This window comes from Xenia sp. Carnegie-2017, unplaced genomic scaffold (genome assembly GCF_021976095.1).
Source record: "Xenia sp. Carnegie-2017 unplaced genomic scaffold, XeniaSp_v1 HiC_scaffold_6, whole genome shotgun sequence".
NCBI classification, from domain to species: domain Eukaryota; kingdom Metazoa; phylum Cnidaria; class Anthozoa; order Malacalcyonacea; family Xeniidae; genus Xenia; species Xenia sp. Carnegie-2017.
Window position 1 is genome coordinate 1004741 of NW_025813526.1, and position 26804 is coordinate 1031544.

General features: G+C 34.9%; 1 protein-coding gene across 3 annotated transcripts; it reads left to right on the plus strand.

Moving 5' to 3' along the window:
- The first annotated feature begins 1388 nt into the window (after window positions 1-1388).
- On the plus strand, window positions 1389-25742 carry LOC124457981 (general transcription factor IIH subunit 1-like). Of its 3 annotated transcripts, none has more exons than XM_047008107.1 (16): window positions 1389-1558; window positions 11345-11540; window positions 12310-12415; window positions 12841-12903; window positions 13225-13318; window positions 16453-16487; window positions 17317-17428; window positions 17518-17594; window positions 17995-18110; window positions 20515-20584; window positions 20862-20993; window positions 21774-21881; window positions 22570-22657; window positions 23332-23447; window positions 25027-25107; window positions 25277-25742. In XM_047008107.1, exons 1-16 carry the CDS (start codon window positions 1411-1413, stop codon window positions 25364-25366), a joined length of 1632 nt encoding a protein of 543 aa, XP_046864063.1. In that variant the 5' UTR covers window positions 1389-1410; the 3' UTR covers window positions 25367-25742. The 3 variants fall into 3 exon arrangements, with proteins under 3 accessions (XP_046864063.1, XP_046864064.1, XP_046864065.1); XM_047008108.1 differs by having other exon boundaries at window positions 21777-21881; XM_047008109.1 differs by lacking the exon at window positions 25277-25742 and having other exon boundaries at window positions 25015-25099.
- The last annotated feature ends 1062 nt before the right edge of the window (window positions 25743-26804 follow it).

The window sequence follows — 26804 nt, forward strand, 5'->3', positions numbered from 1 at the left end:
GAATGTTAAAAATGTTTCTCTAAGTGGAAGTTTTGACAACCAAAATCCGCCATTACCGCCATGTTTCGACCACGGGGTCAAGGCCCCTTTCTCCCTCCAGGTCTTATAGAACTCAATGGCTCTGGCTAGTAGTGGCCAAAGTAATGGCAGTGAACTCCATATATATATATATCTGGAATGATAACGACAATACATTTTATAGATAAAAAGTTGAAGCCAAAGTCCTAGTCTCTTGCGCGGTTTGTACGTCAGTTCCAGTCCTTCAAAGTCGAATATTCACGCGGTTTGTACGTCAGTATCATTCCCCTGAGTGCCAAACATACACGGCCCATATAAATTTGAATACAAATTGCGAAAGCATAAACATATAAACAACATCACTACAAACAACACACGAGGCTAACTCCTCGCAAAAGGCTATTTTTTACAGCTGAAACTTTACTACAGTGAGCTCGTTGTAACTTACAACTTGTAACGTGGAAAAGCCAACTGAAAATTACACTGTATGCAAAAAGGACAATACAATAGAAAATATGACGAGAAAATCTTCAAGCATAAATTTTTCTTTCGTCGAAGGTAAATTTTCAAACGGTGTCAGACAGTGTTTGTCTTTTTTTGTCATTTCAGTGGATTTAAAGATCTTTTTTTAAATCGATCTTGAATAAAAAGAAACGAAGAAAAAAGAAACTTGAATATCCAGTTTTATAAAAAATATTGAGTCTATAACTCGCATTTTTACTTTTTACAGAGCGATTGTATTTTTAGTCGATTTTGATAGTGCTTGAAATACTAAATGGTTGTCATCTCGATATCAAAAATTGAATATCCTTAAAGACTTTGCATGTCATTTTTTTGACTCTGAAGATGACTACCGCTAAGGTTGTCGAAACGTCAGTCAACAACAACAAAAACAGTCCTTCTCAGGACTATACCAACCTGGACGATCTACATTTACAAACATGTAACGATACTCCCGGGTTCAAACCAAAGACTTTGATATGTTTTAAAGGAAAACCGCAGCGTAAGAGCAGATCGATCAAGTTCACCTCACCTTGCTTCTCGATTTATCACTTTGATTCACCTTCCGTGAACCTTTTCATTCCAAAAATTTCGTTATTTGTACGAGACTAGAGCCTGACGTGTAATGACGAATGATGACAACAAATATTTTTTTGGCTTCAATTTTTGGCTTCGGATATCATTCCAGTTATTCAAATGTCGAGTTCACTGAGTAATGGCGGCCGTAGAATTTCTATCATGCGCAATGAGACATTCGCAAGGACACTGACTTCAAAGGCTCCGACAATAAGTTGGCCTTTTGTTCATTTCCTATTCTGTGCTTCAGGTAGCGTTCCATGTATTTTAGTTCAATGGGCAACCCTGACATGAAGTATCTCGCTTGAATACAAAATGGCGGCTGAAGAAATACTTTTTATGTCAGAATATGTGCGATTTAAGAAAAATAATGGGAAGCTGAAGCTTCTTTCCGATAAAATAATTTGGATTGGAGATGAAGCTGAAAAGCCTCGCTTGTGCTTTGCTTATTCACATATCAAAGGTAAGGTTACTAAGCTCAAGCTTATGTGTCATAATGATATTGTGATGCGTAGCTAACTTTGTAAGGTTTCACTGCCATTCCTTTTGTGAAATTGCAAAATAACCATGGAAAAAATCCAGTCATTGAGGGAAGAATTTTTGGTAGTAGCTTAAAATCGAAAAGGGAGTTTAACAACAAACATATAAATGATGTAATCAACTAATCATGCAACTTTTTTTGTGTGGAACTGCGTAGATTGGAAAAGTAATATCACGTCGATTTTCAAAAGCGAATGTGAAGCATGACATAATTGATCAGGAAATTAATGAGGCAATAATTCAATACATGTTCTGTCATTCAGCAAGGAAACTGATTACAGTATGTATAAATAGAATTCAATGATTGACCATTGATTTACCTCAAGGATATGACATACAGTTGTTAAGAAATTATACTTGTTGTCTAACTATATATTTCAAGTGAACAGTGTGCATTACAACAGAGGCAATCATGTGATACCTTTATATTGTACATACACCCCAGGGTTTCACACTTAAAATTGCTGTTGAAGACGAATGTCTTAAATTTGAACTTATGCAAATTATGAGTTGGATCATCCAAGCTTTGCTACTTACACACACAGAACCTCTCTTGACCAGTCGAAGATTTTTTATGACAAAGAGAAGATCATAACTTTTGTGAAGGCTTTCATTTAACTTAGCAAATAATTAAGAGGCAGTGCATAATTGCAAGTTACATGTAAATTATTGCACTAATATATTGTATATACACCTGTATTTTTCCTGGTTTGACATGTATTTGTAGCTACTCATAACATCAGCAGACAAGTCAAACTTATATTTTAAACCTACCTGTATTCAAACAAGTGGGCATTCTCTTGGTCTTGTAGTTGTGCTTACAGTTTAGTAAATCAACTTGCATTGATCAACTCATTGAAATATTTATTATTTTGGTACTGGAAAGCAGAAATAATGCTTTGCCAAGGTTGTAAATAATGATGATACATTTTTGAACTGTCAAGAACTAAGTTAATTTTCAGAGCAAGCTGTTTTCTATTTTATAGTTATCAAAGTGATCTTCGTAGCACAATGCTTAATATACAAATTATATAGACATCACTAAAATTCAATTTTACTTTCTTAATCACAAACATTCAGTGCAATGAATATGTTATTTACAATGTGGGATATACAATGTAGAATTATAATACAACAGAGGTGATACTCAATGAATAGTTTAATTTTTTACAGACGTTTAGGGATTAGTGACAAGATGTGTATAGTGTTTTTGTTGGAAAAAAACTCGCAGATTCACAAATAACTACAAAATCCTGAATGCAAATCCAAGTACGCTTCATTGTGATCATGAAAACCCTTTAAAGGTGACATGAAGTGAATTCTAGTTTTCAATATTTTCAGTCATACAATATTGAACTCCTCGTTTAGTTGGTTTCTTGCCTCCATTATATCGCAATGTTACGAGAAGCATGCAAACAGAGCTAAGTGAAAACAGATTGACGTCACATTGTTCAAGTTACGCAATATTGGCCGCGTGTGAACCATTGAGTTCTATAAGACCAGGGGCTGGTTGTATAAAACTCTTAACTACTTTTTAACTACACTTTTTGCAGTTAAAAAGTAGTTAAATTTAACCACGCGGTTAAGTCGGTTGTATAAAAAAGTAGCTAGCGCTAACTGCAGTTAAAGTTAACTATGCTATGAAGCATAGTTAACTTTTCAAAAAACAGTTAAATATGGCGGCTTAGCTTCTCAAAGACAATTATGGGCGAGATGTTGTTGATCAACAAGGTTTTATCTTGAGTTTTTAATCACATATGTATCTTCCATGGCAAAGGCTTTTAGAATAAAAGCTTTATGGACGGTGTACTACATTCGTCAGTGCTGTAAATACCCCAAGTTTTGCTTACGAAAAACAGCCTACAACTTATCCGCGTAACAAATTCCTTTTTACACAAGAGCAATTGCATTTTGTATTGTCTTTTTTTGCGTCCGGTAGCTCTTTCAACTCATAAGCGAGACTCTCAATTGAGATAGAGCCACTTCTTTAAGATTAGTGCACATAACTCGCTTACATTGTCTTACAACCACGTACACTTCGTTCAGTGACAAAAGAAAGAAAGAATGTTATTCGAGCAATGAACCCTAAAGCCTTGGATGTATCAAATGTTCAAATTGCGGGTTTTTCCCTATGCATTTTGCTTGATTGAATATCATATGCATCATATAAACTCATTGCTCCATGGAAAATAAACTAGATTATGTTAAAACAAAGAGGTACTACAGCATAAATGTTGTGCTAAATATACCAATGATAATACATATAGATACATGAGCTTTACAACAGTTTTTATTCATGACTACTCTTTTGTATATCAGCTGCATGAGATACAAAGAAGTTAGTTTTTTAAATACATAAAACATTTAATTAGCATGCATGGTGAAGGTACATGTTGCTTGATATATATACATTATCCATTGCACATGGTTTATAACACAAGCAGAAAATATACATGAGAGTCGATAAGTGGGTTTTATTCATATTTCATCATATATTTCCTATGTAAAAATGTTTATTTTTAATGTACACACAATCTTTCCTGCCAATATTTTCTAGGAAGCAGAAAGCTCTAGCTACTGTTTGATGATTTAAAAAGTAGGAAAAAAAATAAAATTCCCAAGCTTTAGACAAAGATAGGCTAATATATCACAAAGGCATAAATAAAAGTTTCATAGCTAAGGCTCATTAACAAATATACCCAATAGTTTTTTAACTCAGTTTTTGCAAGGTAGAATTAAGAACAAAAAAGGGTTTTGTGTATAGCTGTGAATATAACATGTCACAAGTAGAGAAAAGACAGTTGCTGGATTACATGGCTACTAACTATGATGACTCAAAGAAATGTTTTCTAATAATAAAAAAGTCCATCACTGTCACCTTTTACAAATATGTGTGACTTACGTCTTTAAAAACACATTTCTTTCAACCATTTTACTCAGCTGTTATAAAGAGAAACGAAACGATCTTTTCCTTTGTTACCCTCAATCTCTCAGTTTTAATTTCTGTAAATGCAAGGCATTTAAATATTTAAATCCTTGCACATAGAACACAATATGAATCAATTTGAGAAGACTTCATTGTTTCGTTTGCCCAAGTCCATTATATATAATTGGTACATGAAATAAAGCAGTCCTTGCCGAGACTCATATCATTCATCAACATCGTACTGTACTACACAGAAGATAAGGGTCGATTTTCTTGAGAAAAGTCCAAAGTATATGCTACAATTCAATCCGGTTACCATGTCACCGTGAATCGCTTATTAAATTTTCTTTTCGCATCATCAACATCCGTAAAAACGACAATAGTTTACCATATTTTAAGATTTTTACATAAGCCAAGAGATTTTTCTTGATTTTGAAGTCATTTTATAGTTCACTTGCCCGCCATTACAAAGCATAAATTGATTAAACTTTATGTCATTTAACGTAGACAACACTCCACGCAATTTCCACGCAAGTTAACTACGCAGTTACTTGACTATCCGACAAACTACGTTTTGTGCAACGTAGTTAAGTCGAGCAGTTAAGTTACTACAGTTAAGGAGTTAACTACGATAGTTAGCGTTAACTATAGTTAAAGTTAACTACGTTTTTATACAACCGGCCCCTGGAGGAGAAAAGGAGCCTGGACCCCGTGGTCGAAAACATGGCGGATTTTGGTGGTCAAAACTTCCACTTTAAAAATATTTTTTATTATTCACTCCCTCCTGATTTCTTATACGAACGATAACAAGTGAGAAAAAACAATTACAATACCGACAGCATATCATGTGAAAATAATGCGTCAGGATTGCGTGAAAAACACAGCACCCACACATCAGAATAAAGAAAATCGACGGTAGAGAAACCCATATTTTGGCTTTAAGATTTAAGTTATTTTATGACATTTTAACCTTTTAAAAGGGAAAATCAAACGGCATTCTTTAGTAGACCTGTCAATCTCTTCAAACTTATACATTATTTCATGCCTCTGTGTGTTTGACTGTTTTTAAACTGTTTGGTGCAACTATTTTCCTTGCTCAAATGGATAAATCTGTGTTAAAATACGCCTAAGGAAGCGAGAAAATGTTTGCTTTAGTCCTACGACATAAGTCCATTGAATATTTACCATGGATAAGTATCATAAGTGTATTGTTATTAACTGATAAATCTACTGAAAACTCATAAATAAACTATGTCGAACTAGAAGAGCTACAAAAAAGAAAAAAATTCAAAACACCATGATGATACTGTTGGTTGGAAATTTGTATTTTGTAAACTGCATTCAGAAACATGTAACGATACTCCCGGGTTCAAACCATTTACTTTAAATAGTAATTTTGTTGACGTTTCCCCTCTAGGTCTTATAGAACTCAATGATGTGAACGGGACGATCAGATTACATGTTAGAACTGAATTCAAGCTAAAAATACAATCGCAAACAAAGTTTAGAGACTCTTAGTTTTATAGACGATAAATTTCGATAATTTTTGCCGAAGTTGATGTCGAAAACAATTCGCTTCATGTCACCTTGAAGCCATATGACGTCAATTTGCTTGCACTTTAATAGCTGTTTGCATGCTTCTCATAATATTGCGGTATGATGGAGGAAAGAAAACCAACTAGGCGAGGTGGTCGATATTGTGTGACTGAAAATATTGAAAACTTATATTCACTTCATGTCACCTTAAGAACACGCATATGACAATGTTCCAGAACCTGGAATCCTCAAAAATTTAAGCTTTATAATATGGCAACCATGGTGCATGGAATAATCTTTACATTTTTTAGAAATTTACTAGATTTCAGTTATTACATTAAGATAAACTTTTGTTGTAGAGCCTCTCAAATTGTAGTCATGAATGATTTTCACATCTTGAAAAGCTTCGTCTTTGAGGAGCTTAGCTATTAATTGTATCACGTCTAGCTTTTATTTGCATTCTACGTTCTTCAAGTGTCAGTAAGATTTATCCATTTTTTTGAATTTTGCTAAAGAAATGCATTTGTTTCCCTGTGGATTATTATTACTCGGGTGTTTCCGAATATTACATTGAACCCTGCTTATTTCTTTTTCCAAAAAGGAATATTCCATGTGAAAACCGTCATTTTTTGCTTTATTGCCAAAAGTTACATAAGAGGTAATTTATACTAACATTATTGTTCCAAACCAAAAAAATGTGTGCATAAAGCGCGCGTTTGGTAATCAAATCCTCTTTATGATTTCTGCTATCTTTAAAACAAGGAACGGTAAAAGGGAAAGGGAATGGGATAAGGAAATGAAAGGAAAGGAAAGGAAGTGTTGGAAGGGAACGTTGACGGGAGGTGAAGAAATATTTTTTTATATGTACCTACTATAATTTTGCAAGTAGTGGTACTAGTACCTGCAATCTTTATTTTTAACACACGCTATGTTAGACTTACGTAACATTTCTTGCGTTACGACAGGTGACAGTAAACTTTAAAAAATTGTCCTGCGAAAAAAATCACCATTAATTGTTCTATAGCTACTTATCCAAAAATAGATTTTTGTAGTTGTTGTTCGTCCATCGCAAGCGATGATGACCTTGACCAGTTAACTCAAATACTAGAAGATTGGGTACGGTGAGTTCTGAGGTGGCTAATGAGTCCAATCTTGGCACGGAATGTTCTTGAACACGAAGGGCAAACCAGAGATGCATCTGATGTTGAAGCACTGGCTGCTCTTGATTTCCGCAGCTCACGTTTCTGTTTGGCATCCACAGTCCGCCCTTCTTCTGATGCTTGACAGCCCTTAAAGATGAGATCGCGCCAGGTTGATCGGTTCCCTGCAAGTTTGTCCCATGTTGCGGTGTTGATGTTAAAGGACTTCAGTGAGGTCTTTAACGTGTCCTTGAACCGCTTCTTCTGGCCTCCGACTGATCTTTTGCCGTTGGAGAGCTCACCATATAGCAGTTGCTTAGGTATACGCTCATCTGGCATGCGAGCAATGTGGCCCGCCCATCGGATCTGTGCTCTCATCAGCAGGGTGTAGATGGATGGCTGGTTGGATCGAGAGAGGACATCTGTGTCTGGCACCTTGTCTTGCCACTTGATTCTTAATATCCGACGGAGACAGGTTGTGTGGAAGTGATTCAGCTGTCTCGCATGCCTCTGGTAAACAGTCCAGGATTCACATGCAAAAAGGAGAGTTGGTAATACTATGGCAGAGTAGACCTTCAGTTTCGTTGCAGTGGTGATCCTCTACGCTCCCAAACGTTTGTGCGCAACCTGCCAAATGCGGAGCTGGCTTTGGCGATCCGGTTGTTCACCTCTGCATCAATAGTCACGGCTCTGGAAAGAGTGCTCCTAAATATGTGAATTTGTCAACTGTCTGCAGACGCTGTCCATTCACCAGTATGGTAGGCTCAGTGTAGTGTGTACGAGGAGAAGGCTGATGCATGACCTCTGTCTTCTTGGTACTGATGGTTAGACCAAAGTTGTCACAGGCTGCGGAAAATTTATTCATGCTGATCTGCAACTCCGATTCTGAAGACGCGTTGAGGGCGCAGTCATCAGCAAACAGGAAGTCACGAATGATGGTCTCCTTAACCTTGGTGTTAGCTTGCAGTCTACGTAGGTTGAATACGCTCCCATCCATTCTATATTTGATGCTGATACCATCTACACCATCGTGATAAGCATCAGTTAACATGGCAGTGAAAACCATGCTGAACAATGTTGGAGCCAGTACGCAGCCCTGTTTGACACCATTTGTGACTGGGAAGGGTTCGGAGTATTCACCATCAGCTAGTACTCTGGCCAGCATGCCATCGTGAAACTGACGAACCATCAAGATGAATTTCTCTGGACAGCCAAACTTGGACATAATTCTCCACAAGCCTTGACGGGAGACTGTGTCAAAAGCTTTTGTCAAATCAACAAAGGTGGTGTACAGATCTTGGTTCTGCTCTTGACACTTTTCCTGGAGTTGTCGTGCTGCGAAGATCATATCAACAGTTCCACGGCCCTTACGATAACCACACTGCGATTCTGGTAGTAGTCCTTCTTCAAGGTGGTCTATTAGCCGGTTTAGTAACACTCGGGCAAGAACTTTCCCAGCTATTGATAGGAGTGAGATGCCACGATGATTATCACAGGACTGACGATTACCCTTCCTCTTGTATAGGTGAATAATCGAGGCGTCTTTCAATTCCTGGGGGATGGATCCTTTTGCCCAGAAGGATTGGAAGAGGTCAGTGAGCTTCTGGATAAATGTGGGACCACCAACTTTATATATCTCGGATGGAATAGCATCTGCACCAGGGGCTTTACCACTAGAGAGCTTGTTTATTGCCTCCCTGACTTCTGATTCAACAGGTGGAACATCCATGGTCGTGTTGATGTTGACCTGGGGCAACCTGTCTATTGCCTTATCATTGATGGAAGAAGGACGGTTGAGGACAGCTTCAAAATGTTCAGCCCACCTATGCAAGATCTTTTCCTTCTCGGTAATTAGTGAAGTCCCATCTGAGCTCAAGAGAGGGGAAAAATCACCATTAATTGTTCTATAGGTGACAGTAAACTTTAAAAAATTGTCCTGCGAAAAAAATCACCATTAATTGTTCTATAGCTACTTATCCAAAAATAGATTTTTGTAGTAATAGCGTTAGAAATATCGTTACTATGTATGTTTTCCGAAAAGTACATTATGTAAGTTCTTTTTTTATTTATTTAATTTCTTTTTATTGCAATTCATGAGAAAATAAAGAGGAAAGGTTTCCAATAGGTTTCCAAAGGTTTCCTCATGCTTTCCAATAGTTACTGTGACTGTGTAAAGTTCAAGTAAAAACGAAAATAGTCGTGAACAAATCTGATAATATTAGCAATGAAAATCATTTGCTTTAAAACACTTACAGTGCGCGTATTCAATGAAATTATACTCGTGGTAAGCAAAAGCGCAATATTTAAAATGCTGCGTTTTGATAGTACGCTTTTGTACCTTGAACTGTGTTTTCGGAATGGGGGGCGAACTTCAAAATCAAAACATATGTTTAGGAAAGAAATAAAAGAGGAGTTGTGCTATATAAATGGTAAGCATTTTACATGCATGGTTTGTCAAATTATCCTTTCTGACAAAATGGAATGCTAAAATTCAGCTACCATCAAAGAAAGACTAATTGAGAAACGTCCAGTATTTTTTACTCCATAGACATTCTTCTGAATTGAATAGACTAACTAAGGGTATCACATGAATTTCATGCAGTTATGATGGATTGAATGTTTTTCCTTAAGTCTAAGCCCTGACGTTTTTTGCACTTTAAATTGTAGCAGTAATATATCCACATAATATAAAGGTGGTCTGTGATTAGGTCAATCAGACAAAAGTGATAAACACTAATTATTTCCTCTTTATAATACTACATATCTATCGAAATCACTGATTATACAGGTGGATACCAGCCTAGTGGCAGCTATTGTTTGAAGCAATCATGATTAACGCATTTTATGTCATTTCGAAGTGCGGGAAAACTACCGTCACGTCCCTGGTCGTTGCGTTGAAGTGTGTAAATAGTTTCCAATCATGATGTATTAGGATCTCGATGGTGTTCCTGCACTCCAATCAGAAAATGTCTCATTATGAGCATGAAACCCAACATAAGACTTTTTTAGAGCAATTACGACGACTATTTAGTTAGTAAAAGATTTTTTAATTGAAACAACAATTATTTACACGAGGCTTCATGTATACCAGAAGATAGTTTTATATTTACAGTACATTGAATTACTTATAAAGAAAATAGGAACTTTGCATGACAAGACAGATTGTAAGGGGCAACTTTTTAAACTAAGTTAACGGGACTGAGGTTACCTTTGGTTATAAGAGAGGGCTTTTGTGAATCATGAACTCGTAAGCCAGGAAATGAGAAGGCTTTTGTGAATCATGAACTCGTAATTGTCAGAGGAAGGAGAGAAAATTGAGAAGTCATTAAAATTGGCATGTGTTATATGAGAAAGAATGGCCGATGGTGGTGGACAAGAGGAATGCTTTCCTTTTAAATTAGGGATTCACAAGTGTTATAATACTCTGGTGTGCAAATGATGTGTGGTTTGGCCCACAAACGACGCAGAACAGCATCGACACTTAAATGAGTATAGAACACCAGCAGTAGAAGCCAGCTTGTTTCTTACTCCTATGAAAATATTTGATTGTTCATTCACTTGAAAAACAATGAATGCAATTAATTTTATATAGAAATGAATAATTTTGCTGACAGGCTGACAAGCTGACTCTTTTACTTACGGCGAGAATGCTGTGCGAGTACATTGTTACTGATAAGGAAGTGCGTATCGCAAAAATAGTGCTGTCTTCCTATTATTGCTACCAAGTTTGTATGCAATTTTCCAATCAACTTTAAATTTTCAGTCATCAATACATCTCGCAGGCATATCAAGTGCGATAGCACGGTGAAAGTCGTCTAAGTGCTATCAGCATGACCAAATATTACACACAGTTATTTGTTTCTTAAAAATCATATGGAATACACACTGTATTTAATTAGCAATATCTGCAAAACAGTTTTATAATTTATGCAGTTTGGCAAATCTATATCTTTAGTATAAAAATGCTATGTCAATTGCCTGTACCCGAATTTCTATTTTTTTCTTAGTCCTAGCTCCGTACGCGCATTTTCCATTTATCTGACATCATCCCTATTTTTATATTGGACACGTATATGACACAAAATGTAAACTGTTTTTTTGTCCCTAGTACAGAGAATAAGTCCTGAAGGGAGCTCTAAGATACAACTTCAGACGGTCCTACATGATGGAAACTCATACAGCTTTCATTTTGTCAATCCTTTGGGAAATGAACGCAAAGATCGCGACGAAGTAAAAGATCTTTTGGCACAATTAATCCCTGCTCATAGGAATAAAGCAAATAAGGATTTAGAAGAAAAAACAAAGTATGTGGCCAATGACTTGTAAATGACGTCATAGGCGGTGGAAGATGGTTTATGTATGGGATGGGGGAGGGGGCGAATCCTTGGGCTCGAGTACAAAAATTGTGGCTCGGATTCACGAAGAGCTTCGAGAATGACTTAAAATGTACCGTCTTATCACAAACTATATAAATAAAGGTATCAGAGAATGCCAATTGTATAATATGCAATGATCCACCCACCTGCAAAATCCTCCCTCGCTTTTCAGAAAAAAAAATCGTTAAAACATTTTATCCCTTTTTATCGTAGTCAGTATTTATCAAGTCATAGAGCATCCTCAAATAATCACAAAAGGGAAGCACCCCTCTTCCGCTGCCTGTGGTACTCGTTACGGCAAATGGGAACCTTACTTGATAGTCTATTCGCAAAAATTCCCTTTTTAAAAACTGGGATCTCGGTACCTATTTTCTTTGGTAAGAAAAATATTTTGAAATTAAAGATTTGATGTTTTTTAATCACGAGACTTATACATTCTTTCATGTCTTGGAATGTTCAATCACTGTGTACAAAGAAGATACCGCATCAGTGATCTTGCATTTCAGTAGCGAAGAGATCCAACCTTTGTACTGTTTTGAAATCAATAACGTGTTAAAGATGATAAACATTGGGTATAGGAGAAGCAATTTGCAAAGTAAAATCATGAAGCCTTTAGCTCAAGTTAATAGTGTTTGAATTTTCTTAGTAAAAGCTATGTTCATGCTTTGTTTCACTTGCTTCTCCATCATTTTTGAAGACTACTGGAAGAAAATCCTGATCTTTATCAACTCTATAAAGACTTGGTTGTCAGTGAGATTTTAACCGCGGAGGAATTCTGGTCTAACAGGAGTAATAATATGCAGGTATGATTTGCAATGTGATGGATGAAAAGTATACTGATGAAGAGCGTGGTAAGCAATTAATTCTTTTTGAAAGAGGTGCATGAGATGTATTTCTGATTTGTTATCACAGCAACGTGGTTTTCTTTACTTTATTTTTGATTGCGTACATATACATATTGATGTATTTTTTTTTCATTTTTAACTACTTGCACACAATCTTTCCATGATGGAGAACTAGATGAAATTATAATTTGAAGCCAAAATGAAACCTATAGCTTCTCAGTTAAAATATATAAAGTTGGAAATGGTTATTGTACTCAGACTCTCAAAATGCAAAATTGCCCTTTAAATAGCCCATTTCTTTGTGCCATCTCGTAGAAGTAAATAAATTCTTGACTATACATTTCTTATATCGAGTACATTTGACGGTGTTTTAACATTTGTAGACATCAAGCGTCGATGCAGCTGTCACAACTGCTCAAACCATTGGTCTTTCTTCTGGATTTTTGGTAAACAGTAACATCTCTATGAGTGCTTTTTTGTGTGTTGCCTACTTGCAGTACATGTGTCGATAGAAATATTAGAAATGAAATGCTAATGCATACGCAGGAGCTGTGTATGGTAATTATGAGAAATATCCATCGTAGTGGAACAAGATGGCCAGAGCATTAAAGCATGCTAAATTTAGGAATTTTTTTGTTCATGTGATCGCATCAATTCAACATCTGAAAATCCTAATGTGATATGGCAGCTTCTATTAAATCTCCATTTTTATTGGTTTATTTATGCGGTGCTAGTTTTTGTAGACTGACTATATTTCTTGTTTGTAGTCTGAAGTGAAACCTGAAAGCAGTGGTTGTAATGAACTTCGATATAATCTTGACGCAGATACAATTACGGCGATTTTCAAAACTTATCCAGCTGGTATACTTCATATTTTATTTTATGAAACTTACCATACCTTTATCCTTTTAGAAATAGATTTTAGAATGATGGTCTTGCGACGTGACAATGTTTATTTCTGTGTTTGGATGGCAAATAATATTTTACAAATTTTTTTCTGAACGCAAATAACGTAAAATGTAACTTGCAATGATTCGAAACAATGAACAGGACAATTTCCAATAACTGCGTAAAAGCACTATTGATATTGCGCATTTAATAAAAACGACAAGTTTTTTTAAAATAAACATGTTTCAACATCTCACGATGCCATCTTCAGTATTATAAAGAATATTATATATGTGATGAATATATGTAAGAGTAATATGATACTGTGATACAATTTATACACTTATGAATAGATTATTATATTACAATGAAATAGTGGTTAGAATTAATGATGAAAGTATTTACAGGCTGAATATAGTTTTGGAACAAAAAACTTGAACGTTGAGATTGGGGTTAGTTTTGTTAATGTGAAGTGCTTCTTTGGTTTTGAGTGCTAGTGTAGTATCTGCAGTGTCGATGATTTTAAAGCAAGAGGGTGAATAGTTAGTTTTGCACGAAGGTGATTTTAAAAGGTGTCGAAAGATATGTGACTTTTTGTCAGTTGTGGTGTGTTCCCTGATTCTGGTGACGGGAAGTTTCGCCAATGTATCGGGAATTACATCCCGCACAATCGAATTGGTATATCACCATAGATTTAAGAGAATCAGGGATAGGATCTTTGAATGAGAAGTTGTTTTGGATTTTGAGGGAAGTGAAAATTAGTCGGTTGTTGGTTTTGTTTTTCAGTTTCGAAAGAAAATTTAATGTTCGTGTGTTGTTTGTTGGTGTAACTAAAAAAGTTCATAGCCTCAGTCTCGTTTGTAAAAACACAAAAAATATCGTCACGTATCTGCGCTAGAAAAATGGTTTTGTGTTGTTGTAGTTAGTGATCCAGTTTCGTTCATGTGAACCCATAAAAATGTTTGCAAGTATAGGTGTTAGGGGAGAACCCATCGCAACACCGTCGTTCTGGTCATAGAATTTTCCATCAGATAAAAAGTGTGTTTGTGCCTTTGCTATTAAAAACAGTTGTTTTAGGTCTGTCTTGGTCATGGTGAACTGAGGGTTGTCGGTGAAAATAGCGTCAATGGCTAGATCAATCGTTTCAGTAAGCGGTATGTTAGTGAATTGGCTTTCAACGTCGTAGGAGATGAAGAGTTTGAGACATAAAGTTGATGAGTTGAAAGATGAGACTTCGTCGAGGAAATTGAAAGAATCTTTAGTGGAGTGGTCATCTTGTATTAGTGGTGTTAGTATGGAACTGAGATACTTAGCTAGATTATAATTGTAAGCGTTCGTTGATGAGATTATTGGTCGTAGTGGAGGCGATTGTCCTGCTTCACGTTTCTTGTGTAATTTGGGTAAGCCATAAAAATGGGATGGTTGAGAGCTATTTGGCAAAATGTCGTTGTATACTTCGTTGTCAATTGAACTCTTCTTTCTCAATTTTCTTTGCAGTCGTTGTAATTTAGCTTCTCGGGATAGTGTAGGACCTTCATCAAGCGGTGTGAATTTTGGTGTTTTTATTATTTGAAGACAGGAATTTCGATATATTTGATATAGTTTGGTGGATACTTTCAAATGTTGTCAGGATATCGGTAGAGCTAAGTCGTAGTGGTTTGATACTGAAGCCTAGGCCATTTTTCAAAAGTTCCTGTTCTTCGTCTTTCAATTGGTGTGTTGATAAGTTGGTGACTGTTTCGTTGTGTGGGAATGGTAGAGCTTTGTTCTTCGTTAGATGACTAAGTTTCTTTCGGTGTGTGAGCATAGTTTTACATAAGTTTTTCTTTGTGTTCTTTTTAAGAGCTTTGTTTAGAATAGTCCAATCAAGAGATGATGGAGTAGTCTTTAAACCTTCTGCCATATTTTTTGATTCATTTCCTAACTTCCTTTCATCCTTGCTTCGTTTCGTGATTGCACTGCGTAATAGACGTTTACGTATCGCAAAGCTATCTTGGTTGCTGACATTTGGTAAAGCAAAGCAAAGAAACTTTGGGTAAACTCCAAGCGATTTACCATCTTTGAGGAACGTCAGATCTAGTTCTGCTTTCCGTTTTTTAATTGTGAGCTTTTCAAACTTTTCACATTAACAAAACTAACCCTAATCTCAACGTTCAAGTTTTTCGTTTTAACACTATATTCAGGCTGTAAATACTTTCATCATTAATTCTAACCACTATTTCATGGTAATATAATAATATATTCATAAGTGTATAAATTGTATCGCAGTATCATATTACTCATATATATTCAACACATACATAATATTCCGATATTTTTCAGTAAAGACCGAGAGAGCGAGGTTATTAAAAGGTTTATTATATGGCATTATTTGACTTGAAACGAAGATTGGTTTCTTTCTCGTCTTTGCTCTTTTGTATGGTTTGGTTTTCACTTTTCTAGTTTTCGTCAGTAGAAAATAAATTGTTTCAAATTGTATCGTCTGGAAAGTTAAACTGTTTTCCGAGTGTTTTTCCTTCGACTCATATTCGCAAATGGTTTTTTGCTTCTTTTTTTTGCGTTTTGCTGTTTTCTTAACAAAGTTCATTTACATTTGACTGTAAAATTACGCGTTTTAGACCGTGGCGATTACGGGAAAATAATGGACCGGCAAAAAATTTCAGGGCCAATCAAAGCGCGCCATTTTTATGGAAGAGACGCTTGCCATATAATAAACATTCATAAATAAATTGTCCGCCTGTTTATTAAAATAACATACAGGTGTTTGAAGTAATGATTTTTGTTAAAAATCATAAAATATATTTGATGATTTAGAGAGCATGCAGCTTATAATTATAAAATGCTATACAATTAAATGCTAGTAAATTTTGTACTTATGCGTCAAGAACTAACATTGCTCAAAACTTGAAGAATTAAACTCTTTAAAATATATCTATTGTTTGGGTGATAAAAAGAAATTTTAGTTTCATTTAATTTTATAGAAAAAAATAGAACTCCTGACTCCTCCCATGACCAGTATTTTTTTTAACTAAGTTTACGATGGCAGTTTTAAAAAATACATACACTTTATGTGACTGTAAGCAAACTGTTATTATTATTTATTATAGTCAAGAAGAAACACGTGGAAAACGTTCCAGGGCAGGTTGACTATTTAATTTTATATTATTTAAAAGCATGATATCCGATCAGTTATAGTTCACCAGTGTGCGCCATGCTTGGCAAACAGTTCTAATGGTCGATCAAAAATTTGAAAAATAATTCTATGTACTTTAACGTTCTCTAATACAGCTTTGAAACCAACATTTATAACATCATTTCAAATTAATTTTATACATACATGTAAGTTTTCATAAATTACAATATAAAAATATCAAGTCAATTGGTAAAGGTTGTAATAAAACTTGGTTTGAAATGAGGAACGCAAACAAAGCCAAGTTTTAGCGAAAGAATGTGCGTTTACTTTCGCGTGCACCAAGTTGCTTGGAAGTTGTTATAGCTTGTGCTACACAGTCCATGTTTTGACTCAGGATAGTTACGTTGTCTCTTCGATGATTAGTTTTCGTGCACAGGCCTGTTTTAAAAGGACTTTCCAGAATAGCCCTCCCACTTCAAAAAAGTTCGGTGCCAGCTGCGCCATAGAACTTTAGAATCAGAAAATGTTTTTGCTTATTCCTCGCTCGTCTCTTCTTAGAGAATTTTTTCGATGAGCCAACATTTTTTCATACAGCATATGTAGGATAGTTCGCCTCTCTGAGTTGAAAAGCTTTCAATGGTTTTCATGCAGCTACATTTCTGTTTCATACAGTGTTTTTTAGAATATTTTTTCCGACAAAGCTTAGGCCATAGTTACCCATTTTTTGTCTGTCGTGTTTCAAAAGCTTCTAGAATCATCGTGCTAATTTTGAAGTAGCTAGTGCTTAGGGCGAAATCGGTCTTTTTCTGACATGTCTTTTTAATAATTACTTTCCCAGATGAGCGAAAAGGAATTTTGGACAAAGTTTTTTCAATCACATTTCTTTCACCGTGATCGACAGAAGTCTTCGTCCGATCTTTTCTTGGAATGTGCAAATCATGATGAGCAGGGTATGCTACATATTGTTGTTTCTCATAATTTGTATTTTGTTGTTATTTATAATGTGTTGTGGCTAAGTCAAAAAATTGGTTCTGCTTAGAATTTCTTCATCAAAAACTTTCTAAATTTTACGATCGTCTGTTGGATATATCTGAAGAATCTCCCATTTCTGATCACGTACGTATGGTGAAGTTGTTTTACTATGTAATGTTCTTTCATCTTTTGTTAGTATTTTATTTTTACCATAAAATTGTCTTAAAAAGAAAGGCGCTGATTGTTTGATTGTTCAAAAAACTGTGTTTCTATAACCCTACAAAAAAACGGGAATTTTAAACTCGCAGGTAATTTAAAATACAAATATGTGCTGTTTAAGTATAAAAATATACTAATCGCCATACCTAAAAGGGAATTTTTAGAAAGGAAATAAAAAAGTTTATGTTTTCCTATTGTGTTGTAAAACACTTCTGAAAGTTTTAGGGGAAACTCGAAATTGCTTGGAAACACTCGAACTTCATTTCGTGCCACGCAGTTTCTCAATCATTGACATCTTTTTATTTAATATCCATTTACCTGTTAGGGCTACGGTTTGACTGCACCTTTAGCAAAAGTGGAACAGAAAAATCAAAGTGATGATTTATTCCGACGTTTTAACCATCAGAGTTCAATGGTACTAAAGTCGACTATAGATTCAAGGCAAGATTTTTATAAGTAAATGCTTTTGTAAAAGAGGAGCGTTTTTGTTCGATCTTCAGATTTCACCAGTTGAATTATCCACTGAGCAAGCTATTTAGGTATTTGTAATTTGCTGTATGATTTTCAACTGCTATTTCCAACCTTATTTTTTTCAAAATGACACTCCAAACTATACAGAATTTTATAAAACAGTACTAGACTTGCCTTTTATAAATGTTTTATTATGACTATAGGGTCCACATACACCATCAAAGGACACTCTTTTATCAGTAATAACTAACTGTAACCAAGTCCGTGTTCTCTCGTGCTCCTATCTAATATTTGCATTTTACCCACGTGATACTTAACCAATCATTTAACGTAATTAATGCTAACTAATTAAATCAATAAACTAATTTCTACAAGCATGTTACTTACATCATCTGTTGAGGTCAGCAGATAGAGTGTTAACCATAAATGAGTACACCCTAGACGATCTTTCAAACAAATCCTTATCCTGCCTTGATAGTTAGCAGGATTTCACAATAAAGGGAACAGTAATTATGTCCAGTATAGTATGCAGATTACCCAAAAACATCAATTCATGGGATGATGGTATTTGTATGCTTGACAGTGTCTCAAAATTTAGAAAGTCTATAAAAATCAATATACCGTTTTTGTGTTAGGCATATATGATACCACACACAGCTCATTGGAGATGCTTAAAACGCGTTTGATATTTGACTCATCTGTCACGAATGACAAATGTTGTTCAAAACTTCCGCGCACACAATGAAATTTTGTCGATCACACTTGTCACGAATAACAAGTACGCGCGGCAAGTTCACCAGTGTGCGGCGGGCTTAACACTCGCCACAATGCAGCATGTTGGCAATAAGTCTGGAAAATTCATTCACGTATTATGCCTTCTATTTTTTATAAATTTTGAGCAGGTCCACTCTTTCTGTCCATGTCCTGTTCCTTGCATAACAAGGCAAATGGCACAAAATGTGAAGCAACTATTAAAAGATCTAACATCATTCACTTGCATGAGAAGCAAAGTGGATACAAGAAAATAAGCAGTTCTCTTAATATAGGTGGAAGTACCATGGGCAAAGTGATACAGCGCTTTAAATCGAAAGAATATGTAATTTTTGTAGCACATCGTTCTGGTCGGCCACTCAAAATGACAACACGAGTAAATTGCTACAATTGGAGAACACGCGCTGTTTACCTCGCTGAATTGATCGGTTGACATTGTGGACTTGTTGTTTCAACTACCAGAGTTAGGCGCATATTGAATGATCATGATATGCATGGCCGATGACCAAGAAAGAAACCGTTGCTTCAAAGCAGATTATCTTTAACTGCGATTATCTTTTTTTTGAATGATTACGTGAATAAAACTGTTTTACTTACTGGAAGAAAATACTTTGAACTTATGAAACTAAAATGAATCTTATTGGGTCTGATGGCATTCAAGAAATATGCTGAAAAACACACGAAATATACAAAAAGAAGTGTATGGTACCCACAGTAAAATGCAGTGAAAGGAGTGTCCTCGTTTGGGGAAGCATGAGTTCCCAAAGTGTAGGCCTTATGTATTTTATTGATGGCATTATTAATGTTGTAATTTATTGCGACATTATGCAAAAGAAGTTGCTATACCTTCTCTTCGTCGACTTGGTCATGGAGGAATAATTTAGAACAATAACGACATACATACAGCCAAGAAGACCACAGCTTACCTGCAGCCCCAAAAGGTTGAAGTACTGCAATGGCTAAATATGTCACCAGTTCTAAACACAACAGAACACCTTTAAAAAGGGTGCTTCAAAAAGTCAAGTTGAAAAACGAGCTCCTTCCAATATTACTGAATTGAAGAACATCATCGAAGAAGAGTGGGACGCAATTCAACCAACCGTTTGTTTTGATGTCGTACATTAGTGCCTAAGGGGCCGATTACATGGAGCAATTTCAACCCGGAGCCTGGGCTGAAAAATTTGTCATGTAATCGTTTGAGCCCGGGCTGAAATCACAGCTGAAAATATTCATGCATGCGTAATTGCGTACCTATTGTTTATGATGACTACAACAAACTGACAACAAATTAACGATAGCTGGCGATCATGTCTCGGACGAGCTTCGTAAATTTCAGCCCGGCCAAATAAATGATAACACACATTTTTGCTATCCATATTCTTCGATTTCACTTCAATCCTGGCAGTGTCCACCGATATTCATTGTTTTTGCCAGTGTACTCATTTACAGTTTATTCTCTAGTTTTAAGTTTTTTTTATTTTGGTAGAACATCTGACGAACATTGGAAACCACTTTTCCAACTTTTGCTCTTTATTTCTGCTAACTTTGCATTTTGCTTCATTTTTTTAGAGAATTATGAACAATTCTTAATTTTTTTCTTTAGATCTGATATAATAAATAAGCAGTCAAAGAATAGTTATACAAATGAAGAACATGACTCACCATTAAAGAAGGTAAACATGCATTTATAAGTTAGATTAATTGGTAAACTTTTTTTGTCTAATTTTGATGATAACATTTCCTGCTCATCAACCAATGTACCAAATCTGGGCCAAAATTAATTCAAGATTCCCAAGATGCCTTATCATGTTGTTATGAATATTTTAATTTGTTGATCTTAATATGAGCAAAGCAATTTGGCGCGGCAACTGATTTTGTGGCTCATACGTTTGTCTTATACGTGTTTCATGGCCACCTTGACACACGAATAACTTATTTATTTTATCTGAGGCTCGACTTCGTGGGATGGTAACTTATGAAGACTTAGAGGACGAAGCCATAACAAAATCTTCGACGCTAAAGATCAAGGACAAAAATCAGTTTTGTCAAGGAATTCCAAACGAATCATCGTTCGTAAAAGAGGTGATATTCTTAGAAACTTAAATGTTACTTTTAACTTGAAGTTCTTATTTATCTGTTTTGTTTTACCAACACTGCAGCCTTCAGGTGATAAGCAAATATGTTCTCAAACATGTTTTTGCGCATTTTATTAGCTTTCTTTGTTGTCCGAAGAAAGCTAACAAAAAACCCGTTTACGTAAAAAAACAACAACTGGAAACTGCGAATCATTTTATCCACATAAACTCAGAGTGGATAACAAAGGTTAATTTTAGTCAAAACATAAATTATTTTACTTTTGATCAATTTAAATAATACAAACTTTCTGTGGTTGCTGTGTGGCTGCAGCTCTTTTCACTGGAAATTTTCACGGTAACAATTTTTTTGTTTTCGCGAAGTTTTTATTATAAACTTACGTAAGCTGGATAACTCTCCTCACAACAGGAATCCAGCCACACAGTTAAAGAAAGTACCATGTGCCAAACCTCTTAGTTTCATTTGTTTCATAACTTCTTCCATGGAATTACTACTAGTCAAACTGTTTTGGAGGTAAACTAGTCAAACAGTGATTACTCATCTAAGTAATTTGAAATTCTATCTTTACCAACTGAAAATGTGACGAAAGTGTATGAAACCAATCTCCTAAATAAGACCCTAAACTTGTTTTAAAAATAGAAATTTTACATATCATTATTTTCAAACTTAAATTGCAAAATGATCTAATAATCCTTATGGTGCTGTGAAATTTCGTAAATTGTTTTCTTTTGAATCAAGGCCTAAAACTTAACTTTTCTTTAACAAAAGCAGGTCCCTCAAGACAGTTATTCATTCATAAATGGCAGTTATAATCATCTTTCTTACGCAATGAAATGTTCAGTTGATGTTGAAGAATGGCAACCAGATCTTACCGAGGTATACTAAATGCTATAAATGGTTTGTGTACGGGCAAGGAAGGAAAATAATCCCTGGCTACCAGTTTTTAGTGTAAAAAGTGAAAAGACCAAGTTGTTTTAAAAATTGAAAATGGATGTTTCCGAAGAAGCATTGACAGCGCTATCTAGCTATATAGTTACTTAGTTTATTGTGTTTTACTGTTAATGGTCTTGGTTTTAAATCAGCCCCTGACAGTAAGCAATGGTAGCCGTACCAATGGTTCTGTTGCGCCACTGAGAAAACCCAAAACAGAACATGACAAAAATTAAGTTTAGAGAAAGTCTCAATTTTCAGCATGTAGGCTACATAGAAAGTATTTTTCGTACGTAAACTCTAATTCGGTCATCTGAATAATAGATCACTCTATGTGAATGTCAGACCTGAGTTTCTCTTTGAACTAATCTGTATTACGACGTTGATATTAGCACGAATTACAAAAAATCTCAATAGTTCTTTATACTCTATGCATTATTTTTTTTAGATCAATTAGGCATTTGGCGAATTTTAGTTTGTCTTTCATATAATTCTCACAACACTGCAAATGAACATGTATCTAGATTATTTTATGCTTTTTTATGGAAAATGCACCAAAAACTGAAGTAAGAGTAATTTAATATGTATGAAAACTTGCAGGTGGCTCTCTAAATGAAGTTGTCTTGTACTTTAGGTACTTAGCAGCGACAGTGCTTGCGAGGTTTTAACTGAGTTGTCTCCCGGTGGTATTCTAATGAGAGATACATCACAAGTTGTGAACAGTGAGTTGGTTTTCTTGTTAGCAATCTTAGTCTTTTTTTTGTTTTTAACAATATTTGATTCTAGTCTTGTGACTTTCACATGTCTTTAAGACAATTTTTCAGGTTTTAAAGGCTATGTTGATCTCATTAAAATAAAGTGAGACCCAAAAATTTATAGCTACGTTCAATCAAAATGAGAAAAAAAGTTGTAACTATAAAAATATTGAAAAGTTAATTCAAATAACATTATGTACAATTAATATAAATACTTAAAGTTTATTTAAGTAATTGCAACATCTTTGTGACATTATAAAGGTTCGTCAATCATTAAATATTTTATTAAAGCCAAAAATTCGATTTAGAATGTGTTTCTCTGTCATCGTGCAACAGAAAACTTACACAAAAGTATTAGCTCATGCACACCATTCGTAACAGCTATTACACATTTGGCTACAGTTTTTGTATTCAATAAAATTACGAACACACAGAAATGCTGCGCAAGACAAGTTAAAGTGAAAGTGAAAGTGAAAACTATCTCTTTACGAAGGGAAAGTGCTATGTATATTTTATATAAAAGGCACCTGGTTGCTTTCTAAACACAAGGATTTTCTCCCTGATATATCTTTCCAGAATTTCGTTCTACATATATAATGGCATATTGTTGACTGATGTTTTTTTATGTCATATTATCTCAGGTATTGAGGAGAACACTTTTTTGACTGAACTTCGTCAACATTACAATGCAGTTTCAGAATTATTGCGTAACTTTTGGTCTTGTTTTCCTGTCACTTCGTCACTTTTGGAAGACAAGGTAATCAATTACAAATATAAGTTAAATGACTAAGATACATTAATGTACTCTATTTCCGGATTGTAGAGGTACGGGATTTGAAAATCAAGTCAAAATTCAAAAGCTCTCCCAAAATCTGTTTATAGAAGCCTGTGCAAACATCAAAAGTAATCACAAAATCTTTCGTAATGACAACGTGCAATTGCGTCTCAATGACAATTTAATTTTCGAACAATGCTTGCCTTTTTATCGTAATTTTAGACGGTTTGAGTCACTCGTATTTTGCAAACATGTTTGTGTTGCTTTTGTACTCATTTGGCAAATTAGAAGTCGGAGAGTCATTGATTGATAACAAAAAACCTTTTTCGACTTTAATTCAACTACTAACATACTTCACAAAAAACATATATTTGTCATCCATACCGGAAAATTGTTAAAATTGGTTAAATTATGTGAATATGTGGGTTGTAAAAAGTAAAAACAGAAAAACAAAAAAGAACAACATAAGTTTTCATTGCGTATAGTTTAATTAAAACATACAAACGGAGATTATAAACAACATATAGTCATGATCACAGCTCGCTAAAAAATAATTACCAACGCTTTAAATTGACAAATTTACTTGATGCTCTTACAAAATAGCAAAAAAACTTACAACAGTTTATTAAAAAAGAATCTAAAACTCGAAAGCAGACAGCAAAAGCATCATTTGTTTACTTCTTGTTCAATAGCGTCGCCTAAATTCGTCATCAATACCACCTCTAGTTTTGTTTATAATCACCATGATTGAATCTGGGTTTGAACATATTTACAACGAGGCGAGCTTGAATAAACCGTCTGACACAACAACAAACTAGCGAATGTTTGAGAAATGTTATATATTAATATGTTTTAATAGTTGAAGTTAGTTAAAGCTTCTCAGCTTTGCTTCGGCAGAGAACATTGACCTCAATCGAATAATTCCTGATATCATGCGAAAACTGAATTCAATAATTGTTTTGTTATACAACTATAAATACGGAAGCTTTCAAAGTATTTTGTTCTGAAGCCATAAAGTTTTCCGTGTTTGGACGTGAAATAATTTTTGCTGTTCGCTTTTGTCTTTGCCCCGTAATTACTAGGTCAAAAGTCTGGCTTTTTTACGTCTTTATTGTAATTAAATGATTTCAGTGAAAACAGTTCGTATAACGCTTCCAAATCTGGAGCAACATTCCGCCATAACACTTTTTTTACCATTTTCACACGAACAATTATGTCACCTACAGATAATTTTCAAGGTCGTGTAGGTGGCAAGACATAGAGAAATTTCTTTAGGCTCTTAGCCAATCACAATCAAGATTTTACCCGCATTGTGATAAAAATACTTTTTGCTGTTTAGTAGTTCATCGTAATCACTTTCATTCTCTGTCCATTTCATTGCATTTTAAACATGAAGTGAACTTCTTGTAAAGATTTTTTTAAAACTAGAATGATTCTACAAGTGTTTCCATTCAAACACTGAGATTTTCTGCATCAAACGAGCGTCATGATAATTTACCTAGAATTTACTTTGATCTCTGCCCATATAACTAAGTGGTCTTTACTACAGATTATGTTTTAGGTTGAGCGCATGAACAAGAGTTTAGAAAAGTACAGAGATCTAAAGCTTCGTGTATTTATCTCTTCACTGGAAAATCAGAAGGTTTGCCGCTTTTAGTTTTTCCTTTATTTTACGTCAAAGAACTACAGCAACCACAAATGTGACATTCAATAACGTCTTATGAGATATAAATGACTGAGTTGCTGCATATATTGAATGCAATACTCGGAGATATCTTATTTTAATATAGTCATCGTGCTCATTTATCTAGTGTGGTGAACATCTCATGAATATGGTTGACATCGCCATTGCAAAGTATAAAATATTTCTTGAAAAAAAGGGAAAAACGAAACTGAATTGAATGACAACCTTGTCATAAGTTCTTCACCTACTATGAATCAACACCATCAGTACGCCCATTAGTGAAACAGAATGATAAGTGATTCCAAGGTATAAATAACGGTTATCTGTAAAGAAGAATTTGGGAACCAAAGAATGTAATTTGGGGTAAGGTCCAGTGGCGTGACCAGCAGCAAGTTTGTTGTTGCTATGTATGCATTTCGGTTTTCATTCACTGTAAAAACAAAAGATTTCGAAAGAATTAATAATGCTTATGATCTGAAATTGACCCATCACGAACAAACATGCCGGCTGGTTGTGTCACATCGTATGGAATGGTGGAAAAGTGAAACTCGAAATAAAAAAAGCCAGAGTGTGAAATACTCGGAATCAGAAAAGCTGTAGTCTATAAAACCTTTCTTTGCATAGCCGAAACTGTTAGTCACACTCGTTTACTTAGCTAAAAAGAACTTTTAGAGATCTTCCTAACCCTAAAGATTAAAAGTGCAAACAGCCTTAGCGCCCACAAAAGATGGACATTACCCTCCCTTTTATATTTTCCAGACCAGTCTATTTGCGCATTTAAAAATAGAAGAAAATTTAAGAAATAGCAAGAAGCTTGCTGTAAGCATTTACTTGAGCGAAAAGAAGTTCACACGAATGTTCATACAGAAATCGACATGTGTTCCAGTTGTCAGAGTGTAATATATTTTTGTAATATAATTTGTAATTTGTAATATATTTTTGTACACGAAGCCATCTAGATGTATTGTGCGCGAAGTCGTACACCCAAAGGAGTTGGACACCCTTTTGTACCTAGAGTTGGACACCCTTTTGTACCTAGAAATATTTTGGTAGTCGTACATTGCGCACAAACCACAGACACCAAAGTCAACTAAAACATACAAATGAATGTGGTATGCAAATAAAATACATTTTCAGCATTTATATCCATCAAATTGTCGCCCAGAGTCCAGACAAATACAAGCAAAAGTGAATGAAAACATTTATGTATTATTGAAGAAATTGTGCTATTTCTCATTTGTGACCAGTATATAGTCGTATGTCACTCGTATGTACTCGTATGTCACTCGTATGTATTTGTATGCACTCGTATGTCCCTCGTATGTACTCGTATGCACTCGTGTGGTGTTTTAGTAATGATCCAGTAGAGTAGAGTATTTGTTAAGAGCTACATCCTGAATTGCTAATTGTCTTGAATTGCTAATTTTTGTTGGTGTATAGAATATTTTTGCAATAATAACACTATTACCTTAAATCTAGTATTTATTTTTTCGACGTATATCATACCAAACACATTACCCGAATCATGCATTCTTACAACGCTAGTGACAGATTTTTGCGTTTACAACAGAAAGCATACATGTTTTAACCTACTGTTGTCTCCAAGAACATATTTGAAAACACATTAACAAAAACTACATGGAAACGGTAAAAAA